The following is a 10,648-nucleotide window of genomic DNA, read 5'->3' as shown; positions in this document are numbered from 1 at the left end:
TTCTATTCTATTCTATTCTATTCTATTCTATTGGAAGGGACCAATAGAGGCTTTCTAGTCCAGCCCCCTGCTCAAGCAGGAAAACCTATACCATTTCAGACAACTGGCTGTCCCGTCTCTTAATAAAAACCTCCAGTGTTGGAGCACCCACAACTTCTGGGGGCCAGCTGTTCCACTGGTTAATTATCCCCACTGTCAGGAAATTCCTCCTTAGTTCCAGGTTGCTTCTCTCCTTGATGAGTTTCCATCCGTTGCTTCTTGTCGCTTTGGAGAATAGCTTGACTCCCTCTTCTTTGGGGCAGCCCCTCAGATACTGGAATACTGCTATCATGTTACCCCCGCGTCCTTCTCTTCCTTAGACATTCCCAGTTGGAATGTCTGGAAGGGAAGGGAAAGGAAGGGAAGAGAATGTAGAATAGAATAGAATAGAATAGAATAGAATAGAATAGAATAGAATAGAATAGAATAGAATAGAATAGAATATAGAATAGAATAGAATAAGGAATAAGGAATAGAATAGAATAGAATAGAATAGAATAGAATAAGGAATAGAATTGAATAGAATAGAATAGAATAGAATAGAATAGAATAGAATAGAATAGAATAGAATAGAATAGAATAGAGAATAAGGAATAGAATAGAATAGAATAATATAGAATAGAATAGAATAGAATAAGGAATAGAATATAGAATAGAATAGAATAGAATAGAATAGAATAGAATAGAATAGAATAGAATATAGAATAGAATAGAATAAGGAATAAGGAATAAGGAATAGAATAGAATAGAATAAGGAATAGAATATAGAATAGAATAGAATAAGGAATAGAATAGAATAAGGAATAGAATAGAATAGAATAGAATAGAATAGAATAGAATAGAATAGAATAGAATACTTTATTTGGCCAAGTGTGATTAGACACACAAGGAATTTCTCTTTGGTGCAAAAGCTCTCAGTGTACATGTAAAACAGCAAAGTAATAATAATCATAATAATGATACTCATAAGAGAAGGTGGTGGGACAGATGAGAAGGATAATAGCAATACAGCCCTACTACAAAGGCTGCCTTACTATTTTTACCTCTTTGTTGCTCTCCTCTACACTCTTTCTAGATCTGGATTGGTCGTTAAGTTGAGGACTAACTGTACAGAATTCTTTCAAGGACAGAAGTAGGGGATCGGTGTTCCTGACGGGACCTGCCCTGTCCCCCTGCCTGCCCCCCTTTGCCAGTCCCCAAGTCGGAGTGGGTGCCCCATGAGGCTTCTCTCTTTCCCCCCCCCCCCTTTGCAGGTGCAGAACATCAGCCTTGCGGAAGGCGAGACAATCACCGTGGAGACCCTGGGCGGCCTGGAGCCCCTTCCCCTGGCCAATGAGTCCTTCCTGATGCGTGGTCAGGTGGTCCGTGGCCCCACCAATCAGGTGCTGGTCCGGTTCCAGAGCCCCTCCCCTGCCAATCCAGGGACCTTCCACTTCCACTTTGAAGGTAAGTCTCCCGCAGGGATGACGTTGAAGGACGCTGGGGAGATGGAGGACTTTTGGACAGAACTAACGAGGGGTTGACCTTCAATCAGAACAGAGCTGGAAGGGACCTTGGAGGTCTTCCAGTCCAGCCCTCTGCTTCAAGGAGGAGACCTTATACCATCCCAGACAGGTGGCTGCCAATCTCTTCTTAAAAATCTCCAGTGATGGAGCAGCCACAACGTCTGGAGACAAGGTGTTCCACTGGTTCATTGTCCTCACTGTTGGGAAGTTTCTCCTTAATTCCAGGTTGCTTCTCTCCTTGATCAGTTTCCAGCCATTGTTTTTTGTCCTGCCTTCAGGGGCTTTGGAGAATAGTTTGACCCCCCCTTCTTTGCGGCAGCCCCTCAAATGCTGGAATACTTGTCGTGATTCTGTGCCAGCCTGTGTTCCCAACAGCTGAGTCTGGGGAATCTGAGGAGGAGGTGGAGGAGGCATTTGAAGGGCCATCAGGGTCAGAGGGAGGCTCTGATGAATTACAAGACTCACGGTTTGCTGAAGAGCCTGGCCCCTCTAGTCGTGTTCCTGATGAAGCTCAGCTGTGTGGGGAGAATGAGTTAGACTTGGAGGATTCACACCTGATGGACATGATAATTGATGCTCGTAGACGCAGGCAATTAGCGAGAGCAGATCAGCAGCAGTCAATACGACAACTCCAGGGGAGGAGGAGAAGGCACTGAGGGGCAACGCCTTGGGACTGCTGTATAAAAAGGGAAGGTGTGGGCGGTGCTGGTTGCTGAAGGCAACCGTTGCAAAGTACTTCATGGGATCATGTTCTGTTAGTCTTGCCGGTGACTACTTCTCTGCTTTGTATGGTTTCGTGTGGACAATTTCCTCCATTTGGATTGTGTTTTTGTTTCTGGACTATTTGGCAGGTTGGTTACCCATATTAAAAGGGGTTTGTTTGTTTTTTGAGTCTCCAGCCTATTTTCTCAAAAGGGGTTTTGTCCTTGTGCCTTTAACAAGGACAGCCATAGGCTGGGATAGAACAATACTGCTGTCATGTCACCCCTGTCCGTTCTTTTCTTTAGACGTTGTTGTTAGTTGCGAAGTCGTGTCCGACCCATCACGACCCCATGGACAATGTTCCTCCAGGCCTTCCTGTCCTCTACCATCTTCTGGAGTCCATTGAAGCTCAAGCCTCCTGCTTCAGTGACTCCATCCAGCCACCTCCTTCTCTGTCGTCCCCTTCTTCTATGGCCCTCCGTCTTTCTTTAGACTGGCTGTACCCAATTCCTGCCACCGTTCTTCATAGGTTTTTGTCTCCAGGCCTTTGATCATCTTAGTGGCTCTTCTTTGCATTTTTTTTCCAGAGTCTCAACATCTTTTTTACATGGTGGCGAGCAAAATTGGACTCAGTATTCCAAGTGTGGCCTTACCAAGGCCTTGTAAAGTGGTATTAACACTTCACATGATTTTGATTCTATGCAGTCCTAGGCTGCATTAACAGAGGGATAGAATCAAGAACATGGGAAGCGTTAATATCACTTTACAACGTCTTGGTAAGGCCGCACTTGGAATACTGAGTCCAGTTTTGGTCGCCACGATGTAAAAAAAGATGTTGAGACTCTAGAAAGAGTACAGAGAAGAGCAACAAAGATGATCAGGGGACTGGAGGCTTAAACATACGAAGAATGGTTTCAGGAATTGGGTATGTCTAGTTTAACAAAGAGAAGGACGAGGAGGGACATGATAGCAGTCTTCCAGTATCTCAGGGGCTGCCCCAAAGAAGAGGGAGTCAAGCTATTCTCCAAAGCGCCTGAAGGCAGGACAAGAAACAACGGGTGGAAACTAATCAAGGAGAGATAAAGTTGGAATTGATTGATTGAACTTTTTAGTCCCACCCAGTCTGCCATTGCCACGCCCACTCAATGGGCCACACCCACCCAATGGGCCATGCCCATCCAATGGGCCACGCCCACCCGGCACCCGACGATACATAAGTGGGTTTTGAGTTGTATTTTGGGCACTTGGTCTCTAAAAGATTCGCCATCACTGGTTCTAGGGTTTCCTGCCTGAGCAAGGGGTTGGACTAGAAGACCTCCAAGGTCCCTTCCAACTCTGTTATTCTGTAATCCTGCCTCTGTTTATACAACCAAGGATTGTATTAGCTTGTTTGCCTGCTGCCGCGCACTCCTGGCTCATGGCGAAGTGATCATCCACTAGGACTCCAAGGTCCCTCTCACAGTTACTCTTGTTGAAGCTGATTTAGGACCTGTAGTTCCTGTTGTGAGAAGGGCTGTACAGCCACCCTGCACAAAAGAAGAGGATCTGTTAGCCTTGTGAGGTAGTCCACATAAGCACGCTGTAGCTTTTGCTGACACCCCACCCTTAGTCCATGCAGAGCCTTCTTCACGTGGTTCCCCTCAGGCCCTCAGCTCCTTCGGCCTGGTCTGTTGAATACAGGGAGTCCTCAACACACAGCTATTCATTTAGTGACCATTTGAAGTTACGGCGCTGAAAAAGTGACCTACGACCGCATTTCACACTTACCACCATTGCAGCATCCCCACGGTGACGTGTTCAGAATTCAGATGCGTGGCACCTGACTCATACTTACGACGATTGCAGTGTTCCAGGGTCATGGCTTCCCCTTTTGGGACCGTCTGACAAGCAAAGTCAGTGAGCAAGTCAGATTCACTTAACAACCATGTTACTGGCTCAACAAGGGCAGTGATTCCCTTAGCAGCTGTGTGGCGAGGAAAGTCGTAAAACGGGGCAAAATCCACCTCACAATTGCCTGGCTCAGCAACAGAAAGTTTGGACTCCGTTGTGGACGTAGGTCAAGGGCCACCTGTGTGGTCAGGGAAGGGCAGCCAGGCACATGCTTCAATGCACCGGCAGGGCCCCAAAGGCTCCGTTGCCATGTGCACACACACCCCCTCCCCACAACAGCAGCTACAGGGGTGCCACAATGCCAGGATTTTCTCTTGCAGCTGTAGAGCAATTAGCTAATTGGAGGCTTGCTAATCGCTGCAGGAGCTAATCGCTGACACTGCCAGGTTAAAGTGGGCACCTCCGAAGAAGCAACGTCTAATGAGGAGGTAATTGGCCCCAACAATTAACACAATTTGCACAGAGCGGGGGCGGGAAGCGGGAAGCGGGGAGGACAGCTGTCACCGTACCTGCCTGCACACAACGTTGCCGGAGCTTCACTTCCATCCCATCATCCCAGGAACAGAGACTTCCTGGTTCGCCCTGTTTGCAAAGAGAGTGGTCGGGTTCACACAATCCTAATCCTCGTGTTGGACAAGCGTGTTCGGCAAGGCCAGGATCCCCATCCTGGTGTGTTACCAGATAGGATGCATTAGAAACCCCATCCTCCCCAGCCAGCAGGGTAGATCAGCAGTCACCAACCTTTCCAGCTTGGCAGCCCGGTGGAGTGGGGGAGAAAGGATGGTTCCATGCCAGTGGCAGGCACACGCGCACGCACAGCTCCATTTGCACAAGAAGCAGGCGTAACACGCGCTGTTCATACAAATGGAATGGCGCATAGGTTTAGCTGCATACGCGCACCGTGTGACCTTGCCCACTGCTTGCACGGCTCGGTTTTGCCCTGTTTGACAATCTTTCTTGCCACAGTTGTAAAGTGAATCGCCGCAGAGGTTAAGGTAGTAGCACGGTCATTAAGTGGATCTGGATTCCCCCCTTGACTTTGCTCGTCAGGTCGCAAAAGGGGATCATGTGAGCCCGGGGTACTGCGACCATCATAAATACGAGCCAGCTGATAAACATCTGTACTGTGACCGTCATAAATATGAATCAGCTGCCAAATGTCTGTACTACAACCGTCATAAATACGAGTCAGCTGCCAAACGTCTGTACTATGACTGTCATAAATACGAGTCAGCTGCCAAGTGTCTGTACTGCGACCGTCATAAATATGAGCCAGCTGCCAAGCGTCTGTATTGCGACCGTCACAAATACGAGCCAGCTGCCAAGCGTCTGTACTGCGACCGTCACAAATACGAGCCAGCTGCCAAGCATCTGTACTGCGACCGTCATAAATACGAGCCAGCTGCCAAGTGTCTGTACAGCGACCGTCATAAATACGAGCCGGCTGCCAAGCGTCTGTACTGCGACCGTCATAAATACGAGCCAGCTGCCAAGTGTCCATACTGCGACCATCATAAATACGAGCCAGTTGCCAAGCATCTGAATTTTGATCACGTGACCGCGGTGATGTGCAACGGTGATAAGTGTGAAAAACAGTCACAAGTGCCTTTTTTCACTGCTGTTGTAACTTCGAAGGTCACTAAATGAACTGACACCACCAGCTTCTTTGGGGGGATATTTTTTTCTGAAAAAGAGTCTCCCGCCATCACCGGCAAGCCGAGCCAATGGAAAGGCAGAATCAGAGGGGCTGCCGTGGTTGTTAAGGCAACCAGCCCCCGCAAATGGCACCGGGAGAATGGGCAAAAATTGTACCACCTGGGATTATAAGTCCGTGACGGCAGGCAGCAGATAAATCTCTCGACAGGCAGCAACTGCAAAAGGAAAGCCTCCTTGTGGAGTTACAGGTAGTCCTCGACTTAGTGACCATCCAAAGTTACAGTGGCCCAGGAAAAAGTCACTTGGAATCACTTTTCACACGATCGTTCCAGCCTCCCCGTGTCGCGTGAACCAAATTTGGAAGTTTGGGCAAACTGGCTTGCATTTACGACGGTCGCCGTGCCCTGGGGTCACGTGGTCCCCCTTTTGCGACCTTCTGGCAGGCAACAGGGAAGCCAAATTCACTTAACAACAACCGTGTTACCGGCTTAACAACCGCAGTGATTCATTTACCACCGCTGTGGTAAGAACGGACGTAAAACGGGGCGAAACTCACTGAACGACTCTCTTGCTGAGCAGTGGACACGTTGGGCTGGATTCTGGTCGTAACTCAAGGACTAGCTGTATCGCATTTACAGGCAGGAGGCCCTGGGTTCAAGCCTTGGCCTCTGCAACTTGGGTGGGTGAGACAGTCCGGAAATAGATGCCTGCCTCTGGTGTGGCAGAGAACAAGGGATAGGGAAGAGCACAATTGCCCAGGACGATGGGCAGGGGAGTTGCTTTAGACTTTAGCACTCAGGACTGAACGTAAGGCCTGCCCCCTCAGGAAAGCACAACTCAGGAAACAGGCCTTGTTTCAAAGAGGATGTTTTACTGAGAGAAAGTGATGGCAGAATAAAAAGGCGGAATCTGAAGTTCCCGCGCAAAAGCCTGAAGCTAAAAGTCCCGTTTTTCAGCCCCACCCCTGTGCCCCCAGTCCATCAGGAGCCAATCCGCTGGCGTGAAGGTGTTACGAGAACTTCGAGCTGGAAAGGTGATAACCGGCGCGCGCCTGGCTCTCGTCAGCTGGCAGGAGTGAAAACAGAGGGCCCCGCAGGTATCCTGTCCTCCCAAATTCCCATGTCCATAGATCAAAGCGAAAGTAGAAACGAAGGCTAGCAATACATAAACATCCTCAATCCATGCCCCGGCGTGCTCCCTCCCCTTTCTTATGGCAGCGTTCCAAAGGGAACTGACACTAAAGGGAACTGACACTAAAGAGAACTGACACTAAGGCATTGATGGCGAACCTTTTAGAGACCGAGTGCCCCAAAACTGGCCTCGCCCCCGCTCCAGCCCCTGCCCTGCCCCCACTCCACTCCCCATCTCCCGCCCCGCCTGCCCGCAGGGCCACCACCGCCTCCAGGGCCCGCCGCAGATCACCCAGGCAGCCCAGCAGCGCTATGACGGCCACACCCTCTGTCCGCGCCCTGCAGCATCAACTGCATGATGGGGTGTGAGGGCAGAGTCTTGTCTACGCTGCCTGGCTGCCATGTCCTTGGCTGCAATGCTCCGTGTGAGCCACGCTCGGGGGTGACTCTCCTTCAGGGGGGCTGCTGGAGAGGAAGGGGTCACAGGGGGAGGCAAGGCTGGGGCAACGGCATGTGTGCCCACAAAGAGGGCTCCGAATGCCGCCTCTGGCACCCGTGCCATAGGTTCGCCACCACTGGTCTAGGGCCATGGTGGTGAACCTATGGCACGGATGCCAGAGGCGGCACTCAGAGCCCTCTCTGTGGGCGTGTGCACCATCGCCCCAGTCCTAGGCCTTCAGCTGGGTTTTATAAAATCTTTTCGCTTTAGGCCTCTGCCACCGTATGCAAAAAAAAAAGAGGTTCAATCAATCAATTTCAACCTCGCGGGAAATAAAGTTGGAATTGATTGATTGAATTTTTTAGTCCCACCCAGTCTGCCATTGGCATGCCCACCCAATGGGTCACCCCGACTCTCCTTCAGGGGGACTGTTGGAGAGGAGGGTGTTGTGGGGAGAGGCGAGGCTGGGGCAACGGCACGTGTGCCCACATAGAGAACTCCAAGTGCCACCTCTGGCACCCCTGTCATAGGTTCGCCACCACTGCACTAAGAGAACTGACACTAAAGGGAAACGACACTAATCCTGAGCCAGCGGCCCCCAACCTTTTGGGCACCAGGGACCAGTTCCGTGGAGAGAGGACCGGAGGGGACGTGGTTTTATGTGTTGCCTGCATCTCAAGTATGGGGCTTTGCTTGTTTGTGTGGCCCGGTTTCTGACATGCTGTGGACCGGTGCTGGTCCTCGACCCAGGGGTCGGGGACCCCTGCAGTAAGCCACTGTCTGTATCTCTCTTCTGTGTCCAGCGTACTTACTGAGCTGTGCCTTCCCTGCGCGGCCGGCGTACGGCGATGTCTCTGTCAGCAGCACTCACCCAGGAGGCCAAGCGTGCTTCTCCTGCGTTGTGGGGTACCAGTTGGTGGGGAAGCCCTGCCTGGCATGCCTCAATGCCACCCATCCCTTCTGGAGCCGCCAGGAGCCCACCTGCATCGGTGAGTCAGCCAGGGGTGGGGCAGCAGAGCAGGGAAGAGGGGGCGCCACACCACATGTGGACCCCAACTCGCATTGCCCGTTCTGTGCTCTTCTTGCAGCGGCGTGTGGAGGGGTGATCCAGAACGCCACCACTGGGCGCGTCGTGTCGCCAGGCTTCCCGGCCAACTACAGCAATAACCTCACCTGTCACTGGGTGTTGGAGGCACCACCTGGGCAGCGGCTGCACCTGCATTTCGAGAAGGTCTCCTTGGCAGAGGATGACGACAGGTGGGTCCTCAGAGGATGGGAAGGCAAAGGAGTGGAAGTCCACCCCTCTTAAAGCAGGCTGGCTGGGGGATTCTGGGAGTGGAGGTCCACCCTTCTTAAAGCATGCTGGCTGGGGGATTCTGGGAGTGGAGGTCCACCCATCTTAAAGCATGCTGGCTGGGGGATTCTGGGAGTTCAAGGCCACCCATCTTAAAGCATGCTGGCTGAGGAATTCTGGGAGTGGAAGCCCACCCCTCTTAAAGCAGGCTGGCTGGGGGATTCTGGGAGTTCAAGGCCACCCATCTTAAAGCAGGCTGGCTGGAGAATTCTGGGAGTGGAAGTCCATCCCTCTTAAAGCCTGCTGGCTGGGGAATTCTGGGAGTGGAAGCCCACCCCTCTTAAAGCAGGCTGGCTGGGGGATTCTGGGAGTGGAAGTCCACCCTTCTTAAAGCATGCTGGCTGGGGAATTCTGGGAACTGAACATCCATCTGAAATCTGCCAAGGTCAAGAAACCTTGTTCTAGACTAGAGGAATGGCATTGCCAGCCTACAACATGGGGGTTGCCTGGTCTAGACCCCCCCCCCACAGGGCTCCTCTTTTGCCCCCTGCTGTACCCCTCCCCCCAGAAACAACTTTCATCCTACTCAGACTGATCCTCCCAGCACCTGATTGGGACATCTAGAGAGGGGTGGGTAAAATAATCCAGATTTTACCCACTGCCGTACACAGATAGCCCTTGACTTACGTTTGACTTAAGCTTGTGATCGTTGGAAGTTACAAAAGCACTAAGAAAATAATAACTTACCACCTTTTCACACACACTTACGACCGTTGCAGCACCCCCCCTGGTCACGTGATTAACATTTGGATGCTTGGCAACTGGCATGTACTTAGGACGGTTGCAACATCCCGGATTCAAGCCATCCCCCTTTTGTCTCCTTCTGACAAGCCAAGTCAGTGGAGGATCCAGTTTCCCTTAACGACCGTGTGATGAACTTAACCACTGCAGTGATTCACTTAGTAACGGGGGCAAGAAAGATCGTAAAATTGGGGGGTTGGAGTCACCTAAATGTCTTTCTTAGTAACGGAAATGTTGGGGTTCAATTCCAGTCGTAAGGCGAGGTGTACCTTTGATCAAACTCTGTCCTGTTTTTACCGCACTGCAGCACACGTCAAGCGAGGGGCAATCCCACAACTGGGGGGGTCCCCGTTTTGGACCCCTCTGCTCCCCCAAATCCTGGAGTCTTCGAGACCCTCAGAAATGAGATCTGCTCCTCTTTGTTGCAGGCTTATAATCCGCAACGGCAACAACATCGAGGCGCCTCCGGTGTACGACTCGTACGAAGTCGAGTATCTGCCCATCGAGGGGCTGGTCAGTACCAGCCGTGGTTTCTTCATTGAGTTTTCCACGGACAGTGGCGGCGTGGCCGGCGGCGTGGCCCTGCGCTATGAGGGTGAGTGGCCTGGAAGAGCTGGGGTCCCCCCCCAAGGCCTTGCCAACCTGATGCAGGGGGTTTGACTAGAACAGGGGTGGGCAACCTTGGCTCTTTTATGACTGGTGGACTTCAAGTCCCAGAATTCCTGAGCCAGCCATGCTGAGGGGAAAGGGAGAGGTTTCAAAGCTGAGCCATGCTGGCTCAGGAATTCTGGGAGTTGAAGTCCACCAGTCATGAAGGGAGCCATAGTTCCCCCATGCTGGCTCAGGAATTCTGGGAGTTGAGGTCCACGAGTCATGAAGGGGCCATAGTTCTCCCATGCTGACTGAGGAATTCTGGGAGTTGAAGTCCACCAGTCATGAAGGGGCCATAGTTCCCCCACACTGGCTCAGGAATTCTGGGAGTTGAAGTCCACCAGTCATGAAGGGAGCCATAGTTCCCCCATGCTGGCTCAGGAATTCTGGGAGTTGAGGTCCACGAGTCATGAAGGGGCCATAGTTCTCCCATGCTGACTGAGGAATTCTGGGAGTTGAAGTCCACGAGTCATGAAGGGGCCATAGTTCTCCCATGCTGACTGAGGAATTCTGGGAGTTGAAGTCCACGAGTCATGAAGGG

General features: G+C 51.4%; 1 protein-coding gene across 1 annotated transcript in view; it reads left to right on the top strand.

Annotated features, from left to right (window-relative positions):
- Window positions 1-1,292: 1,292 nt before the first annotated feature.
- The window catches only part of SEZ6 (seizure related 6 homolog), a gene marked incomplete at its 5' end in the record, with an annotated part of 17,926 nt that continues 8,570 nt past the window's right edge, over window positions 1,293-10,648 (top strand). Inside the window, 4 exons of the mRNA XM_029286902.1 lie at window positions 1,293-1,485; window positions 8,165-8,350; window positions 8,450-8,618; window positions 9,885-10,074. Coding sequence (XP_029142735.1) covers window positions 1,293-1,485; window positions 8,165-8,350; window positions 8,450-8,618; window positions 9,885-10,074 — 738 coding nt within the window. The remainder of the gene's footprint in view (window positions 1,486-8,164; window positions 8,351-8,449; window positions 8,619-9,884; window positions 10,075-10,648) is intronic.

This window comes from Protobothrops mucrosquamatus, unplaced genomic scaffold (genome assembly GCF_001527695.2).
Source record: "Protobothrops mucrosquamatus isolate PMUCROS unplaced genomic scaffold, P.Mucros_1.0 scaffold5713, whole genome shotgun sequence".
In the NCBI taxonomy this organism is placed as follows: domain Eukaryota; kingdom Metazoa; phylum Chordata; class Lepidosauria; order Squamata; family Viperidae; genus Protobothrops; species Protobothrops mucrosquamatus.
Note: the sequence above shows the minus strand (reverse complement) of the source record. Positions and strands in the feature narration are given on the sequence as shown.